Genomic DNA, 20233 nt, shown 5'->3' on the forward strand with positions numbered 1-20233 from the left:
GTCCTTAGGGTGCTCATGGCTGCAGCCAGCAGAGCCCCTGGTGGTGCGTGTCTCTGGTTGATTCCCAGGGCCTGCACATCCTGGCATGGAATTGGCCCGGCTTTCTGGCACACGCCTTCAGACCAGACCAGGCTGGCTTAATGCTTGCCTGTGGGGCTTGTGGCACTGCAGGTCAGAGCTGCATGGCGTTGGGCCAGGCAGGCTCTGTGCCTCCATGTGCGGCTTCCTGCTGGAGTGCTAGAATCCCCACGTGGAGGCACAGAGCCTGCTGGCCCAGCCCTGTGGCTTGTGGACCAGAAGCCATGCGTCATCGGTCCGGGTGGGCTTCATGCTTCCACATGGGGCTTCTAGCACTCCAGCGGGAAGCTGTATGTGGAGGCGAGCAGAAGCCTGCCTGGCCTGACGGCACACGACTCCATGTGTGGCCTCCCACCTGGACCAGTGTTGCACAGCTCCCAGATGCATGTAGGGCTTCCAGCACTCCGGTGAGAAACTGCACGTGGAGGCCTGGTGTCGCATGTCCTAGGGCAGGGCAGGTTTCTGCTGGCCTCCACATGTGGCTTCCTAATGGAGAGCTGGCAGACCCAGGTGGAGGCACTGAGCTGACCTGGCCTGATGGTGCGCAGCCTGTACCTACCGACTAGGGTTGCACTGATAGAGCTTTTTAGGGCTGATATTGATTAACCGATATTTAAGGAGGCATGTTGGCCAATACAAATCCAATTTCCAACATAGCTGCCTCCAGCTGGTAAGTCTGGTGTGGTGGAAGGGGAGGGGGGAGGGAAGAGGTGTGGGGGGCTGGGCAGATCAATGCCCCTCACAGTTATAGAGGGGGCAGGGGCAGGCGCTGCCTAGGCAAGGCAAGGGAGTGCAGAGCCACGGCTCGTGGGGGGAGGCAGCTCCTGCTGCTGCTTGTACCCTAGGAGGGCATGGGGAATCGTGTGCACCCCAGATCTTTGGGTGGGCTGCAGATGGGGCTGCTTAGGTCTCTTCTTGGCAGGAGCTGGGCTCAGAGTGGGCACTGGGGGCACTGGGAGGATGCTGCATCCACCCCAAATTTTGCTGCCACTCCACTCCCAGTGGCACCACCGCCAACCACCTGGCTCAGCCCCAGCTCTTTCTGTCGCATGGGTGGAGGAGGGGCATTGAGCCGAGGTGGCTGGCAGCGGTGGCACTGGGAGCGGAGTGGCAGTGAAATTTGGGGTGGATGCAGCATCCTCCCAGCGCCGCCAGCACCTGGACCAAGCCCAGCCCCTGCCAAGAAGAGCCCCATGCAGCCCTGGCTGCAACCAACCCCTCGGATCCAGGGGGCACCCCCCCCACCCCTGTGCCCTCCTGAGATGTAGGCAGCAGTGGGAGCTGCCTCCCCCACATGCTGCAGTTCCACACACCCTCAGCCCCACCTGGACAGTGCCTGCCCCTGCTCCCTCACCTCAGTGGATGTTGATTTGCCCCCCACCCCTTCTTCCTCCCTCCCTTTCCGCCACACTAAACTTACCAGCTGGAGGCAGCTCTCCATGCTGCTGACTATGCTCCTCACTGCCTGAGTGCTGCCCTGCAGCTGCGCGCAGCATGGGAGTTTATCGGCCAAATCATTGGCCCCATTGGCTGATATTTGATGCAGCCAGTTTTCTTATATATTGGTACTGATCTGATATCGGACTGATTTGTACTGGTACACTTCTACCGCTCACAAACCCTACATCCCCCCCCCACTTCCTTGCAGGCAGAAGCTTCCCTCCCCACTTACCTAGCTGTCTAGTCACGCAGCTCCACATCATGGAGGTGGAGGCACAGAACTTGTAGCAGTTAAATTATGCTAAATTATGCAATTATGTGCATTAATGCCTTTTATGCACAAAATTGTGTGGGCACATAATTGCATAATTCCCCAGGGTGTAATTTAAGAAATGACATACTGGGTAAGACCAAGGATCCATCCAGCCCTGTATCCAATCTCTCACCTTGGCAAGTTGCATATTCTTTAGAGCAGTGGTTTTCAACCTTTTTTTCATTTGTGGACCCCTAAAAAAGTTTTAATGGACGTGTGGACCACTCTGAATTGCAAGTGTGGTGTATTTACATACGTCTGACTGATCAGAGTCATCTTTCACGAACACCCTAGACCTAGGGGTCCATGGACCACAGGCTAAAATCCACTGCTTTAGACTATAAGAAATAGGGCAGGAGTAGACTGATCAAGTTTCTGTATCTCGCCATAACTTTTCAGTTACCAGCAGTCATAGGTTTAGGGAACTACTGAGCTGGAAGTTCATACTGACTGTTGGGGTTGGTCCTTGATGAGCCTATCCTCTAAAAGTATGCCTGATTACTTTTTGGAATCTAGTTATGTTCTCTTCTATAGCATCCTGTGGCAATAAGTCCCTCCAGGTAATTTAATTTGCATGATAGGTTTGTAGTCTGTGCTTGTGTTATATAGAACTTCAGCTATTACAGTAATTTGGAGAACTTTTAATTTTGGAAGTTCCAGGTACGTGATTATAACAAACTTATTTTCATTTATTTATTTATTTATTTTACAGGATGGCCTGAATTCATTGGTTCTTGATCTGGATTATCCAGCACTGAGGAAAAACAAGAACATAGATAATTTCTTAAATAGATGTAAGTTGCTTTTATACATCTCTGATGCTGATATGACTTTAATAAAACAGCCTTTGAAGTGAAATGACCAGAAATACAATATATTACTCACTTTGCCATCACCCTGAGCTGTATACTGTACATAAATTTTTTTCTCAGTACAGTCTTAATATCCAGTTGCTCTTATGCTGTTTTATTGCTAAAACTTTAGTATACAGGTTTTCCTCACCAACCGCTGGGGTTAGGTTCCTGAAAGTTCCTGTGGTTAGCAAAACCGTGGTTGGCAAGACAAAAGGCTTACAGGAAAAATAGCAGGTGGCAGGCTGGTGCGCAGCCACAGAAAACCATTGTTACTTAGAAATGTACACTGTGGCAGCCAAAATGCTATATAGAATATTAAGCATGGATTCTCAAAACCATGGTTGGCGAGGGAAACCTGTATTAACAAAATATTTGTAAGTGCCATCTAACACTTATTTTTCTTATACATGTCTCTCAGTTGTTATTACTGAGGTTTTATTGTATTCTGTAGTAAATAGAATGCCAGTATATGAAGCGACATATTATTATGAAATCTTACTATATTTATCTTTTTGGTTATGCCAGGAGTCCTTCTACCATATTCAAAAAGCTTTCAAAGCCCTGTAGTTTGGCTACAAGGTCTGTTCAATATGTATCTTTGAGGTCTCGTCCACATTAAATAATTTTTCCTAAAAGTTCATTGTGAACATAATTCTGGAGTTTACTGAGCACTTCTGTGCCTATGTGCATTGCATTGGATTAACTGTAACTTGCATCCACACACTTTTTTTTTTTTTTAAGCGACTTATTTGGCTTCTTTAAGTTGCAGCAAGTAATTCTCCTTGGAACAGGAGTGACTAATTTTTGCAATGCATTTATTGCTTTAGGGTTGATATGGATGTGTTCATAACTACTATACCTTTTGGCAGTCTTTGAGCTGCTGTACTACACTGTGTTGCTTCATACCCAACTCAGGCTGTCTGGTGCCTTCCATTGCTTGCTCCCCATTCATTCTTGCCTAGATGTTGACTCTCCAGTTAAATGCTAGCTCTTTTTTGATACCAGGTAGTAATTTGTTCATACACTTTCAGTTGCATGTTATGGCAGCCCTGTTTCTCATCATGTGCAGGCCTCTTTCATAGCTCTCTGTAGAGCTCCTAGATTGACATATAGCTTTCTAGACAGAAACCCATCTCTCCCTGGAGAAGTCACTAATGCACTCATCTACGAGAAGTTGCTAAAGCTAATGAAGAAGAGGGGACACACTTGAACTTTACTAGTACTAAGTCAGAATAAAGGAGATCCGTGAAGACAAGTGTGAACTCTGTAATTCTCACTACTTGGGATTGTATTTTTGTAAATGATGAAGTACCTGGGATGATAAAGTGGGTGTCCTAGGCCTTAGGGTAAGTTTTATGATCCCACATGTATTGTAGTCATCAAGAAGAACTAACTTGTTTTTGATAGCCAAGATCCAATATAATTTGGCAGATTCAGACATTCCAATATGGCTGTTTGCCTTGATGGTTCCTTGTGTAATTGCCTTGAAGGGAAGTTCCATTAACAGCCAACATGAAAATGATATAGATAAGAGCTGTACCAGAAAGCATTATGAGAAATGTAATTAAATCCCCCTATGCATTATGTATTATGATATGTTTTTCCAGGCAGTGGCTGTTCTCTGCCAAGTTGAGCAGAGCTAGGAGACTCTCTCCATCTGCTCAGCATTTAATCTTCTATCTCACCAGGATGCTCAAAATAGTGTCTGTGCCACTTAAAGACTTAAAGCTTTAAAGTTTTATTTCTCATGACCATTGGCCGCACTTACTGCCTCTGTCCCCCTTCCAAGCAGTGGGAAAAGAGGGAGTGGGGAAAGGGTGAAATGCCAAAACACTTGTTGTCTGTAACATGCCAGTGTTGGAGATTTACTTTCATTACTTCCCATTGTCTTTTTTTAGATCCGTCAGGAACCATTTTTCTTAACTATTTAGTTAGAGATACAATCATTAATAAGTCTATAATGATACTTGTAGTATTTGTACAGGGAACACAGTAGCTTTCAAATATTCCATGATTCCATCATTTCTTGCATCCCCCCCTTTCAAGGAGGACATAGGAAAGACTGCCTACTATTTATTTATTTAATTCTAGATTTATATGCCCAACAAGGCATTTATAGTAAGAGAAAAAATAATTTACAAATCATGTAGAGTATTAAAATGAGTTATGAGTCCAGCGTCTTGGGAAAGTCTATACTACTTTTTTATTACTGTCATAATTTTAAATGTCATCTAATTCATGTATTAATCAGTAAAACTAAATAGTGCTCACTTGTTTGAAAACTATCCCATGTGCGACTATGTGGACATTAACCCTATTTACTTCTGTGATCTCAGAACCATTGTGTACAAAACTGAGACTTAGTCCTTCCACTCCCATCTCTCATCTGGCTGATACAAAACACAGTTGATGACTTTTTCCCCTCAAACTTTGAGCTGCCATGACTGTAGCTTAGGGGTTTCCTCCTTGGTCCGACTGAGAAACTGGGATGTGCCAGGTTCCTTTGAAGGTACTTTTTAACCCAAACCACTGACAAAGGAGTATCTTTTATTCTTCTGGAAGGTCAAAACTCCTCCTCTGCCCTGTAGGTCAGGATGTAGGAAATCCCAGTGTCATCATTAAGAGTTTCCTTGGGGAGAGGAGGCAGTGAGTGAGCCACCTCCCACCACTTCTAACTGGTTTTTTTCTTGTGTGTGTGAGCGTTATGGAGTTGTCTTCCTCCCCAGCTGAGATGAGATGAGAAGTTTTGGGGGGTGTTTTTCTCTCATGCTGCTTAAAGTCATCCACATTTTCACAGACCTCAGGCTGTCATGGAGCATCCCCTTCCTCCTTGATTGTTGGTCCTTCTGCAAATTCCTAAGCAGTTACTTAATTTTTTTTTTGGGTTTTCTCATTCTTGTACATGTTGGTGGCAGTGTTCCTAATTGCCTTAGTTTCCCCAGTCTGGGGTAGTTTAAGCAGCTGTGGCAGGAATAGTTGTCTAAGTTTTCCTACATCTGATGGGAATCTCAGCTACAACAATGTTCCCGACTGGGTATAGTCAAACATAACAATTGCATTGACTAACCAGAGGATACTGCTACAAGTCATTCTGATACAATTGTAACATCTATGTAATTATCTAGTACAGAGATATCAAAGATGCATGGTGCACACAGTCTGAATCTAGCCCATGGAGCCCTGCCTTAATATCTGGCCCGTGGTGCCATGTGTGGGTTTCAGACTGGACCTGCATGCTGCATATGTGCTGGACTGGCCTGGCTCACTGCACGCAGAGCACAAGGCCCACATTGGACCAGTTCTGTGTGTTGAATGTCACTCATCTAGCCTGTGGATCAGCCCTGTGCCAGTCATCTAACCTGCTGAGCCTGATGAGTTTGTTGCCCTTGCTCTAGTGATGCAAGTGTAGTAAAACCACTCCAGCTTTGACCCTGAACAAAGCAAGGTTAGAGTTAGGACAACTTAGCTAGCTTGTATTGCTACAGACTCACATGAGTGTAACTGTTAGAACAGTAGTTCCAACCTTTTTAGATTCAAGTTTCTCCTCCATAACTCTTCTGAATTTAGTAGCATCCCAGTTGAGAACCACAGTTGTACTGCCTCGCCTTCTGCAGTGCTTTGCATCTGGAGTGCTGCTGCCGTGGAGGCCAGGAGGAACTGCCACACATGCCTCAAAGCGATTTACCTAATGCAAGTACAAGTGCCTGCTTTTGCTGCACACACTGATCTGGCTCCACACAGGGTGTGTGGGGCAGGTTAATCTGGCTGTGTCTGGACTGCAACACCCCTTTAAGGGTCTTGCAGGATCCTAGTTGAGAACCACTGAGTTAGAAACAACTGCTGCATGCTCCCAAGCAACACCTTTTCTTGCCCTTTTTAGAATGGCTGAGATGTATATTTGTCCATAGCCACTGTCTTGTATAAAGGCAGGGAGGTAGTTAGCCATTTTAGTCTGAAGTCAGGCAGAAGACAAGGGGAGATTTTCACTTCATAAGCTGCTGCTTATGAAAGCCTACACATCTCTCATTTAGTTGGCCTGTAAGGTCAACAAATCTACCCTGCCTTCATAAAAAGGCAGGCAGTGACCTAATTTACATAGCCACACCAGGAGTAAAAGCATCTCCCTGCCCTCCCTACTTCTGATTTCTTTTTTTGCAAAGACTCTAAGGAGGTAACCTGAGTGCAACAGTTCTTCCCCCTACCTGTGGCAAAAAGGAGAGGATGACTTCTGTCATGTATTTCATGTGCATTTTTGTAGACTGCTGTCAGAGTCTTATTCAAACATGCATCTCTTTCATAAGAAAAAACTAGATTTTCCCAGGTTTTAATGTAATTTCCAAGCAATAAATAGTTCCTAGGTATATGTTCTAACACTCCCACTAGCCAGCATTCCTGATCTGTGTCAATACAGAAACCTGAGCTGTAGGTAGCCCAGATGTTTTCACATTTGTAACATTTACTCTCTGGTGTTACACCCTTTCAGTATTTGATATGATTTCATTACATGGTGTTTGACTGGAGCAGTGTTTCTCAACCAGAGTTGCATGGCACCCAGAGGTGCCTTGAGATCCTTTCAAGGGAGTTGTGGGATTCCAGGCAAGGTTAGCACTGGTAGATGTGCAAATCTGATTCACCTGATAAACCCAGAGGTTTCAGATGGCTGTAGTGTTAAAAACGTTCTGGCCCATTTTGTGTTTCTTAGTTCTTTGACTACAGAATGTTCTATTGCAAAAAACAAATGAACACTGGCATTTTCTGAGGGGTGCCTTAGTCTAAAAATGTTGAGAACCACTGGACTACAGTTTGGACAGTTAGTGTAATTTCATCCTTTTAATGGTCTCCCATTAACTTTACGTCTCTCCCCTGCAGGGGAGAGTTGTTCAGAATTCATGGGCTGTAAAATATGTACTAGCATCTGGGGTGCAAGCATCAGCTGCCTGTATGTTTTGTATCTCAGATAAGATGGCCACATGGATTAAAGTGGTTGAAAGCTTCTCCTGTTGGTAATGGAGACCAGTAAGGTAACATCACCCTTTATTACACAGCAGGGAGTGGTATGCACAAAAAAAATCAAAATCGTACACGCACAAAATAAAATTGCAAAATTAATTACTTTTTTACAAATTAAACTAAATGTAACACTATTTCAACCTTCTTTAGAAATGTATGCATGTACTTTATATGGTTGGGGTGGGGATGGGGTGTGCACGTGGAAGTGGGAATATGAGGGGTATGGAGGGCTTTGTGAAGGTGTGGGGGTGTGTGGGAGGCTATGGGAATGTATGGGATGTGTGTGGATTGGTGTGGGGTTTATGGGTGGATGTGAGCCTCCCACCAAACACTTCTTCTCCCCCTCAGTGGTGCACAGCCTCTGCTGCTGGTGGCTCAGCAACAGTAGGTGGTGCATCCTTGGGGTGCTCATGGCTAAGGCAGGCAGAGCTCTCGGTGGTGTGTAACTCTGGCTGAGTCCTGGGGGCTTCACATGGTGGCACAGAGCTGGCCTGACCTGCTGGCACATACCTTTGGATCAGACTGGGCTGGCTTCATACCACCGTATGGGGCTTGCGACACTGCAGGCAGGAGCTGCACGCCATTGGGCTGGGCCATCTCCTCGCCTCCATGTGGGACTTGCAGCACTCCAGTGGGAAGCTGCACATGAAGGCACAGAGTCACACAGCATTGGGCCGGATGGGCTCCTGCTTGCCTCCACATGTGGCTTCCCACTGGAATGCTTGGAAGGCCCACATGGAGACACAGAGCTGGCTGGCCCAGTCCGATGGCCCACACCCATCCACACCATGGCCCGCATCCATCCACAAATCCCTGGCCCCCTTCCCCACTTCGGGCAGGAGCTTCCTCTCACTTACCAGCTTTCCAGTCATGTGCCACTGCACTCAGTACCTTCACATAAGGCTTCCAGCTGGAGTGCTGGGAGCCCTGAAGAGGTGGAGGCACAGAGCCTGCCTGCAGTAAATTATGTAAAATGATGCATGATCATGCATTATATGTGCAAATTTGCCTGGGCGCATAATTGCATAATTCCCCAGGGTGTGCTTAATTCACAGTGCACATCACTTGCAAATATATCAGTCAACCCTATCCCTAAAGACAGGCCACAATAAAGAGTCTTTGCCACCTGAGGAAGCAGATAATAAAGGGTCTTTACCCATTACTGAAGATAGGAAATGCTGGTGCATTCTCTCTAGGTGCTAGTACCCCCCCTTTTTTCTCTTTCATCCCCCTTCTGCTTCTGCTTTATTCTCTCTCCTTGCTTGTATTGATGCAGTTTGTCTTGGGCATAGCTGGTTGCTGAGCCTCCAAGCTCAGTCTTTCTCTAGCTGTAGTTTTCTTCCTTAAAATGGCAGCCTTTTCCACTGTGGAGCAGTAGTATATATATTGCTTTATGCTGGCCTAATTCCTGTTGTTCTCCAGGAAGTAGTCTCCAAGATCACTCTCTCTCTTAGTATCTCTCCTGCAGATCTAAATGCTCTTTACAGGTTTGGAGTATCATTTCTGTTGTGGTCCTCAGAAGATAATGGGTTTGTCACCTTTGCTTTAGTTCTCTTGAGAGTTTAACTACAGCTGTATCTGCAGTACTCAACCAGACAGCTTTTTTTCATTTGCTCATGATTCATCTTTCATGATTTTTCTTTGTGCTTTATTTTCATTTCTGCACTACTAGCTTTCACTTCTATTACTGCTTACTAGCAATTCTGTATATTGTAATAGGGTTGGAGTGGTCTTATATCTGTGATGGTCCAGGAAATGTATGAGAGAGTTGAGGGTTTTTTGCTGGGCCAGTAAAAGAGATCACTATTTTTTTCTTAAAGCAAGACATTATTTATTCAGGACAAAAACACTTAATAGAAAGCATATACCTTAAAGCCAAAGGAAATTCTGTTTGTGTTTACCATAATGGGTGGTCATACATAGATTCCTTGGAAAGTCTAAGTTACTTCAGCTCTTCCCATGTGACCTGGTTCTGTTGTTCAATCTTGCCCCTATCTGTTCCCAGATGCATCTCCCTCTCTTGATCAGAGAACTATTATTTTATGCAGTTTAATATGTTTTGTTTGTCAAGAGTTTTTTGAATTGGGTCAAACTAGCCTCTGTTCTTTTTCTTAGAAGCCAGTGGGAGGTTGGAACAGGTAAAACTTCAAAACTGACATATTGCATGTAACAGATGCTTTGAGGATTTACCTTAATAGATCCCTTTTTTTATTTCTTGCAAGAAGTAGTTTTTAAGGTTTAATGAGAAATCCAATCTCTAAAAAGCCCATGACTTAAACATTTTAATAACATTTATACCAATAATGCAATACAGTCAATAAGTTATAACTGTTCCCTAATGCCTTATCACATGTCACAATCCAGATTATTTTGGCTTTGAACACTCATCCCATAATGCACTTCAAGAAGAATTAGTGTGTAGAGCAGAGCGATGAAATATTGCATTATGGAATACATGCAAAGAATGCTATGCGGTTTATTCAAATGTGCAGAGTTGTGTGGACACAATCATCAAGGAAAGTATCTTGAGTTAGCAGAATAAAGTGGTGTGTACACCACTTGCCTACACATTAATTCAATGCAATTTGATTGCAACCTTGAGAGTTAACTAATTTTTTTATCCACGGTAATATCCCTGTATAAATGAGCCTTGAGTTGTAATTTTAAAAAAAGGGTTTACTGAGTTTTATATTAAGTGGTTTATACTTAACCACTTAAGTATTATTGAATTGTATAGGTTTATGCTAGCAGGTTGCACCTGCTAAGCTGCTGAATGAATGTACCAGGTCCTCCTCACAATTCCTGTTATCAGGTTAGCGGAGGATGGCAGTACACTAAAAGTCTGATGTCACAGATTTAGCCCATCGACTCTCTGAACAGCTAGAGTTTTTTGAAAGCGTGTCAATTTTATATTACAGTGAAAGCATTATGTGAAATACAACTGAAAACAAAATGGTGTTCACTTTGGAAAATAAGGAGAACTGCTCTTCACTGAGACGGAAGTGGCTTTTAGTTCCAAACAAACAGTATCAAGATAATACAGAAGCTTTTTGAATGTTTTAATGCTTGTGTTCAAATGTCTGGTTGTAACTATGTGACCACATCTTTTTCCAAAAACATGTGCACTCCATTGTACGTGTATTTTATGACACCATTCTTTTAATTTGCTTTAGATGAGAAAATTGTGAAAAAAATTCGAGCTTTACAAATGAAAGCTGAAGACTATGATGTTGTTAAAGTGATTGGAAGAGGTGCTTTTGGAGAAGTGCAGCTGGTAAGAATGTCTATGAATCATCTAATTTATTAAATCAGTGAGATTTATGGCTCAAACCAGAAATTCCTCCACTGTCACACATTGTAATGGGAAATATGTTATAGCAATTAGTATCACATTCCTTGTTTTAAATAGTACATTTGTGATATAAATGGAACCAAAGTGATTAATTGTTGAAGTTGAAATAGTGTGTTCAAGCAGTGTCTTTAACTGTTTCCTGTGCTGAAGTATAACATAAATATGTTTAAATATTTGAGATAATAAAATATTATAGCTCCTAAAATACTTAGACGTGATGGTTAAGGAAAAGAAAGATATGGAAGGAAAAGAAAGAACTGAAAGGAGATTGGCTTGCCTTGATACACATCGGGATGTTTATGTTTTGTTCATGATGATTTTTCTTGGCTTTAGAAGGTTGTTACAGTGTCAGGAAACCCCTTTTTTGGTAGAAGACCAGCAATGTTTTTCTTGCAGTTCTCTCTTGTTCTTGGCAATTTGGCCAGTGGTTATTGCATATCTAATCATGTTATTTAAGTACACATGTTTTTTTAATTAAGAATTTATTTTCTTAACTCTTGCTTTTAATTTAAAATAGTGTCTGTTCAGGGTATAAAACTGAATTTGGATGACTACTTAAGAATGGGCTACTTTTTAAAATTTAAAATATAATTTCTTTTCTAGGTTAACCCCCTCCCCCCCAAACTCTCCATCTACTGGCCTGATCTTAGTCACCCATAGTTTCCTTTGCTATTTTGTTTTGGATAAGATTCCCAAGTGCTCTTCTAAGATAAGACAACAATTATACATTTTTTTTTAAATTGCTCTCTGTGTGTCTGTGTGTGTGTGTGTGTGTAGAGAGACAGAGATTTTACCAACTTCTCATTTTAAAAATGTGCTGTGCATGAAGTACATGTAATACCAATTGAACTAATGTTGAAAACTCTCTGTGCATTTAACGGCTTTATGATATTTGTTTCTAAGAGGAAGCGAAATAAGAGAATATTCTCCTTCTCAGGGTTTCCACTTCTCAGTTTTTTAAATCTATTTTACCTTTTATTGAACAAGGGGGAGGAAGAGGGCTCTTTCAGGTAATTTGTCCCTTAATCTAGATATTTTGGTATATCTGAGGTTATTTCCTTCGTTGCAAGTACACAAGTATATTTAATAAGTATTACCGGTGTTTTTTTCCCCCCAAAGTTTCATTTTGCCCCAGTGGTTTTCTGCCTTTCCAGTGTGCTTTGAATTGGTGGTCTAACTGGTTTATGCATCACAGAAAGAGCTGAGAATGCGAGTATGGTAGGTAATTGCATAAAGTGCTGTCATTGTGGTCTACAAGGCACGTCAGACAGTGATGTTAAAGCAATTGAAACACAAAACCCACCTAGCTTCAGAGGAAAATGAAGGAAACATTCCCAAACATCTTGTGGTAATTCACTTCAGGAATCTGCTTTTAAGGATTGGCTAGTCAAGAAATGAGCTATAGCCTAGCTTTGCATAGCATGTCCTAAGTTTCTGAAAATAAATAAAGCTGGAAAATCTGCACTCCAAGCCCTGAAAACCATGTTTCGTGTATAAAATATGAAGGCTGTTTCAGACCACATAAGGCCCATCAGTGGTTACTTTGTTGATGAGAACTCTTGACGTTAAAACAAGGAATTCTGAAACTCAGGTTTGTTTTTTTTTTCATGATGGAGAGAGACTTGCCAACTTCTAAATTGTAGACTTTTATGGAATGTATTTAAAAATCTACATGTTACAGGCAAAGGCAACATGAGCAAAGGGCACCTAATATAAGAAGTATCAGCTAATTATTACAGTAAAAAGTTGACTAATATTTTAAAGGTCTGTCCTTTGTGTAATCATTAATGAAATTATAGATGTTGCAAATAGAAAGTATCTAGCAGTTGGTGTTCTGTTTAGTAATGAAAATCTTACCATAGAAGGTCACTGTACTGAATTTGAATGCCCAGATTCAACTGTACAATCCATGTGTACTAGTTTAACAAAGACCTCAGTGGTGGAGCGGACAGATGAAGAAGGCATATTTTTCAATGGCTTTGAAGGCAGATGAAGGCTGCAGTGAAAGAGTAACCCTTGCCCTCTTGATTGCTGATGCTCAATGGTCTTCTCACATCAAACAAGTCACACACGGCATTCTTCCTTTGGATCCAATATCTACCACAATAACCAATTGCCAACATCCATAACCTCTACAAAGTCTTGTGGTGATGGATGAGCAGCAGTGGGGACAAAGTGATCACTGGGAGTCCTTAATCATGGATCCACACTCAGGCGGTGGTCGTGTGTTGGTTGCTTCACCCTTGGTATGGGACAGAAGGGTGATTTCGGCAGCTGTGATTGCTACTGAGCAGTCCTTTTTAGGATCCCCTCTGCTCACCCAGTATAGGAAGGATGCTAAAAAAGGTGCCACAAGCAGGCTGTTCCACCTTATCTTATCCTAACAAAGTTCCTACTATGTAAGGTTGTGGTAATCCCATTTATTTTCTATGGGTGTGAAGCTTGGGTGACCTACAGTGACCACCTGAAAAGCTGGAACACCATCACCAGTGCTACCTGTGGAAGATCCTTGATATAAAGTCAGAGTATCATTGCACAAATACCAGTGTCCTCACTGATGTTAACACTATCAGTTGGAAGCATTGATTATTCAACATCCGCTGCCATGGACAGGGCATTGTGTGCGCATACCTAGTGTATGTTTACCAAAACAACTGCCAACTCAACCAAGGACAGAGGACACACGGGACAGAGGAAATGTTTCAAGGACATCCTCAAAGCAAACTTTAAGCAGCCTGGCATTGACGCCACAAATTGGGAAAAACTAGCCTGGGGCAGGGCTACATGGCAACACCTTCGTACACCTTACTTTGAGGAAAGCCATCTAGCACTGGAGGCAGAAAAAAAGACAGAAATGGAAGTAAAGGAAACACAACTGAGAAAACTGTAGTCCAACCTTCCTTTTAACCACCACCTATGGCATTTTCTAGAGAGTCTGCAGTTCTAGTCATCAACAGACTCAGTTACAATCCTTCACCTGACCCATGGGAGTGATCGTCCTCAATTTGTGAGGGATCAATAATGACAACAACTAGCTTAAAACATTACATTTTTGAGTTCCAGAGATTTGCCTTCCAGGAACCTCATGGAATTTTGTACAAATGCAATGAATTCAGTTATGGGAGCAAATACAGGTGTATCACAGTGTTTATAAAAGGATTTGGCTTAGATGGTTGTCATCTAGCAGTTCAAATTCTTGCAAAGTACTGTCCAAATCTCTAGAACTGAGACTGACAACCTTCTTCCACCGTAGCCTATTGCTTGCAGCCCCACCATGGCCTCTAAGGCTCCACATCCCATGGTGATCAACAGAATCTATGGAGAGAATAGATGTTAAAAAGGCAGTCGAACCTGGTGACACTGCCTCTAATGCCACGTGGGGTCTAAACTAAACGCAGGTAGTAGGACTATGGTGACACCCTCTCTGTCACTCTGGAGTGTGGTGCTCATTCCTCAAGCTGCTGCAGGTCAGATCCAGTCTCATAATGGGCCAGATATGTCCTGTAGGCATAGGTTGCTAACCCTATCAAGCACTCTGTGGTGGAATTGCTGAGGAAGAAGCATAAGAGAGGACATCTGAAGGCAGGAGGCAGAGGGAGTAGCCTAGAGATCAGGAAGTGCAAGGGCCCAAGGTTGGGGGCTCCAGGAGCATTGCACCAACAAGGGGGAGAAGAGTGGTTGTAGTTGGTGACTCCCTTCTGTGGGGGACAGAGGCACCAATTTGTCATCCAGATTTGGGAGCTCAAAGTGTGCTGCCTGCCTGGAGCCTGAACTCAGGATGTCACAGATAGTCTGCCAAAGCTCATCCATCCTTCAGGCCACTGTCTCTTCCTGCTTGTCTTCACGGGCACCCACAGTACCACCAGGAATGACGCTGACCAAATTAGAGGTGACTATGAGGCTCTTTGCAGGATTATTAAGAAGTTTGGAGTACAAGTGGTATTCTCATCAATTCTGCCCACGGAAGACAGGGGTCCAGGCAGAGACTGTCATATCCTAGAAGTGAACACATAACTGAGATGCTGGTGTTGACATGAAGGCTTCATCATATCTGACAAGGGGCAGATTTTCTTTGGAGGAATGCTGCTATCAAGAGATGGGATCCAGCTGGCAAGAACCAAGAAAAGTGTCTTTGGGCATTGTCTGGTGAACCTAGTAAAGGAGGGCTTTAAATTAGGTTCCATGGAAGATGGTGATCAAAACCCTCCAGCAACCCTGAGCATTCATTCTAGAGGGGAAAGAACTTGAAACAACTCAACTCTGGGAAAGGACTGCAACAAGTGGCACAAAAAGAAAGTGAGGAGGTCAGTGTGCAAAATATATCCCTTGCATATATACAAATGTGAGAAGTATGGGGAATAAACATGAGCTGGAAGCTGCAGCCTGTGAAAAGTACTATGATTTAATAGGCATCACTGAGACCTGGTGGAACAGCTCTTATGATTGGAATGGCAACATTGAGGTTTACATTGTTTTGGAAGGACAGAGTTGGGAGAAAAGGTGGTATTGCCTTGTATATCAAAAACACATACACTTGTTCCCTGGTTCAGAATGCATTTGGTTAAAGATGAAAAGATGTGGCACCGATATAATGGTTGGGATTTATTATGAGCCACCTAAACAGGAAGAGGAGGTGGATGAGTATTCTTCAGGCAGGTGGCAGATCTGTCCAAAAGCTATGGGATGCTACTGTACTGATGAAGACTTAAATTTTCCATATATCTGCTGGATGAATACTGCAGCCAAACATAAAATGTCAAGCTGGTTCCTAACTTGTGTGGAGGACAACTTTCTGTTCCCAAAACTAGAGCATACACCCAGGGGATATTGGATCTTGTCTTGGCCAACAGAGAAGAGCTGGTAGAGGATGCAAAGTTGATAAGTAACTTGGGAGGAAGTGATCATTATACAATAGAATTCCAGATCCCAAGATGGGGAAAGCATGAGGTCAGCAAAATCAGGATGCTAGATTTCAAAAAGGCAGATTTACCTAACTCAAGGAGCTAATGGGCATAGTGTCATGGGAGGATAGACTGAAGGATAAAGGCACCCAGGAGGGCTGGGAATTTGACGGGTGCAGTATTGGAAGCCCAACAAGAAACTGTCATAACACAATGGAAGCACAAGAAGAATTGCAAAAAGATCAATGTGGCTCTACAAGGAGCTTCTAAAATGCTTCAAATGCAAAAGGAAAGCATGGAGACAATGGAAAAATGTGCAGGTAACCAAGGACACATACCAGGAAATAACAAGAACATGCAGGGACAAAATCAGGAAAGCAAAGATGAAGAACAAGCTGTACTTGGCAAAGCAGGTTAAGGACAACAATATGAGGTTTTATAAGTATGTTGGCCAGCAAAGGAGGACTGAGAAGCTGTTGAGTAGCTTTGCCTTTGCATCTTCAGTTAGGTCCTCTGTTAACAAGCCTGAGGGGACTCCTAACTGAAGATGCAAAGAAGACAAAGCTGCTTAACAGCTACTTTTGCCTCATACTTGACAAAAACAATTAAGTTGCCAGACATCCAGATAATCCCTATTAGGTAAGGAAGAGGGCTAGCTGAGGGAGAGGTTAACAAAAGAAATGGTCATAGAGCTTTTGTTGAACCTAAATGAATTCAAGGTCAGCAGATCCAGATGAGCTTGGTTTTATGAACAGCAAATCATGCCAAACTAACCTGATCTGCTTCTTTGACAAACTAGCTATTTGGGTGGATGAAGGGAACGCTGTGGATATAGTGCATCTGGACTTCAGCAAGGCTTTTGACAAAGTTTTGCATGACTTTCTTGTAAACAAATTGAAGAAATGTTGGCTTGAAAAAACTACAAGGTGGATAGATAACTGGCTCAATAGCTGCTAGCAGAGGGTTGTTGTTATTAACGGACCTGTGTCAGAATGGTGGGAGGTTTACAAGGATCTGTCCTGGGCCAGGTGCTGTTCAATGTGTTTATCAATGATTTGGATGCTGTCATAGAAAGCTTCTTGAGCAAGTTTGTGGATGACACAAAACTGGGAAAGATTGTAAAGAAGTTTAAGATGTGAGTACAATTCAGAAAGATTTCAACAGATTGGAAAGTTGATCTAGAGCAGGACTTCCCAATCTGTGGTACAGGTACCACCAGTGGTATGATGACAGCCTGTCAGTGGTACACATTAACAGACTTTTATAATTACTTTATATGACAAAAATTTGCTGGTCATGCTTAAAGTTGAACTGAAAAATGTGTTGGTGGTACTTAAGGTTGTATCATTTTTAAATTGGTGGTGCACAAACTGTCAGTTTTGGAACCATGGATCTAGAGCTAATAGCACGATGTTCGGTGTGGACAGATACAAGGTGCTAAACCTCAAGAGGAATAGTCAAAAACACAAATGCAAAATGGGCGGACACCTAGCTGGATGGCAGCTCTGTGGAAAAGGATTGTTTAGGCCTCATCTGGAGTTCTGGGATACACATTTTAAAAAGGACATGGAAAAGTTAGAGGGTCCTGAGGTAGGCAACAAAGGGCTTGGAAGGCAAGTCACGTGAGGTGAGACTGAAGGAGGTAGATGCGTTCAGCTTGCGGAAAAGGCTCTCAAGAGAGGACATGATAACGTTTTTCAAATAGTTAAAGAGCTGCCATGAAGAACAGGGAAAGTACCCTTTCTCTTGCTGCGGAAAGAAGGATGCAGACCAGTGGCTTGAAGTTGCAGCAAAGTAAATTCAGATTGGATATCCAGAAAAACTTATTTGCTGTGCAGATAGTGAGGCAGTAGAATAGACTGCCTAGGGTAGTTCTGGACTATTCATCACTGGAGGTGTTCAAGAATAGGTTGGGCAGTAGTGGTCAGGGATGACCTAGGTGTAGCTCTGTGTGTTTTCTACCAAATACCATGTATTTCCCATGCTTTTGGGTTTTGCTTGTTGCTCTGGCTCCCTTTCCCCACCCCTCCTCTCACACACACACACTTGTTTTTTTCTCCTGCTACTTGTCAGGGTGTGTTTAAGCCATTCTAGAGGTAATGCGTGTTGGCTACAGCTAAGGCTGGGGTTTTGACTGAGGTGTGCCAATTCCCCTACTTGGAGCAAGGCCAGATGTTCCTGGCTAGAGGGTCTTGCCCCTCTGCTCAGAGTCAAATCAGTTGCTATATTTGGGGTCAGGGAGGTATTTTACCCCAGGGTCAGATAAGTATGGCCTGTGGTGGATTTTGTCTTCCTCTGTAGCTGGTGGCATGGCCCTCTACCTGGGAGCCCTTGAGCATATATTGTCCACATTTTATAGAAGAAGGACATTGGCTGCTGTGGTTCCCCTGCTTTACCAGCAGCAGGTTATGGCGTTAGGTCTATATTGTGTCTGAGTTAAGAGTAGTCTTATATTTGGATTATGGTTGTTTGGGATGGTTTGGATAGGGATGATGCTGCCTCAGGCAGGGGGCTGGAGTAGATGTCCTCTGGAGGTCCCTTCCAGTCCTACTTCTTTAGCACTCTATAACTAAGATCCCTGCTCCAGAGGGATGGCCAACCTTCAGCACAGGTGCCACAGTTGGCACAGGCAGCTTCTCATATGTAGTACATGAGAGTTTGGGGAGATGGAAGGCAGCACAGTTGGCAGATTGGGCAGGGCTCAGAAAGAAGAGCAGCAGACCAGGTAGGGAGCACAGGTCAGGGGGTAGTAAGCTGAGTATCAATTTGGGTAGGGAGCACAGGGCAGGAAGCAGAAGAGCAGAAAGGGCAGGGGAAGGGGATTGTAGCTGGCACTCGGGTACAGTGCTTTAATTGGTGGCACACCTGCCAAAAAGTTTAGCCTCCATTGTGTTAGAAGGTATGGTTTGAATACTTTATATTCATTTCAGCTGAAGCTTCAGAAACTGGGGGCGCATCCACTCATGCAAGCACATGCACTTGCAGCAGCTTAAGTAGAAGTGGTGTAAATCTGAGCTGGAGCTTTTTGCCTTGGCGCACATGCTTGGACATGCACTTTGTTGTGGAGCAAATTGTGTCACCTGGGGCAAAATAACTGTGCTTGGCTCCTCCTGGATCTGCAGCCAGGGGGAGCTAGAACCTGGGGCCAGCACCTGTGGTGTCCCCAGCAGTATAAAAAGCTGCCCTGTCCTGGTCCCATCCATACAAAAAGCTGCCCTGGCAAGCAGCTTGGGGCTACTTGCTCTCCGGAGCTTCTGGGGCCCGGCCACTTGGTACCTGGGGATACTACCTTTGTGCCAGCTGGACTGCTGTAGCAGCATCACAAATCCATTGTGAAAAATATCCCCAAATCCACGTTTTTCCACAATTAACTGACAAGACCCCCCCCCAACCCCAGACACACACACTCCAGAGAGAGCAATCAGTTGGGCAATGCTTTACTGGTATATTTACAATGTTAAATCACTGGGGAAGTCTACCAGTGTCTCTATCATCATGATAAAAAAAATTCTAAATACCTATGTGTGTTAATGTGTACTTTTGGTTTTCTTCGCACAGGCCGGGTGTGTGATGGGGGGCATGTGGTGTTTGCAAGAAGGGGGTGGGAAGGTAGGGGTGTGTGTGTGTGTAAGGATGTGGGTAGGTGTGGGCCGACTGCTGGGGGGACTGTGAGTGTGTGGGACCTTGTGGTGAGGCTGCTTAGGAGGGGTGGGTTCCCTGATCTCTACAGGGTGCAGCCCCCACACACAGAACATGGAATGCACCCTCCCCAACAGGGCTCCAGCCCTGCCTCCCAGGGTCCCAGGCACCCTGGAGAGCCACAGCCCACCTGCCCAGGGTCCCAGGCACCCTGGAGGCCCCCAGCCCCCCCACCCAGGGCCCATAACTTACCTTTTAGCAGCAGCAGCAGAGTGGAGCACTCTGAGCAAGACCTGGCATGGCATGTGGGGACCGGGCGCTAGGCCCAGCCGCATCCTGCCACCCCTGGGGACTATCTGCTGCCCAACCGGGCCAGGCCATTGCTGCCAGGACCCGGCACAGCACATGGGTCCTGGGGCCTCTCTGCTGCTAAGCCAGGCCGGGCCCTTGGTGGCAGGACCTACCACCTTCAGGGCCTCTCTGCCGCCCTCCTGGGCTGGGCCTTTGGTGGCAGGACCCAGCATGGCTCGTGGGGACCATGTGCTGAGCCCACCTGGGTCCTGCTGGTCCTGGGGTCCCTCTCCCGCGTGCTGGGTCCTGCTGCCCTCGGGGCCCCTGTGCCACCCAGCCGGGCCAGGCCCAGGGC

The 20233-nt window shown here is 44.4% G+C and overlaps 1 protein-coding gene across 1 annotated transcript in view; it reads left to right on the forward strand.

The window, feature by feature from the left end:
• The first annotated feature begins 2548 nt into the window (after nucleotides 1-2548).
• The window catches only part of ROCK2 (Rho associated coiled-coil containing protein kinase 2), a 94461-nt gene continuing 76776 nt past the window's right edge, over nucleotides 2549-20233 (forward strand). The window contains exons 1-2 of the mRNA XM_019538136.1: nucleotides 2549-2625; nucleotides 10869-10969. Coding sequence (XP_019393681.1) covers nucleotides 10904-10969 — 66 coding nt within the window. The 5' untranslated portion in view covers nucleotides 2549-2625; nucleotides 10869-10903. The remainder of the gene's footprint in view (nucleotides 2626-10868; nucleotides 10970-20233) is intronic.

Source organism: Crocodylus porosus, unplaced genomic scaffold (assembly GCF_001723895.1).
Source record: "Crocodylus porosus isolate Cpor-Errol unplaced genomic scaffold, CroPor_comp1, whole genome shotgun sequence".
NCBI classification, from domain to species: Eukaryota; Metazoa; Chordata; order Crocodylia; family Crocodylidae; genus Crocodylus; species Crocodylus porosus.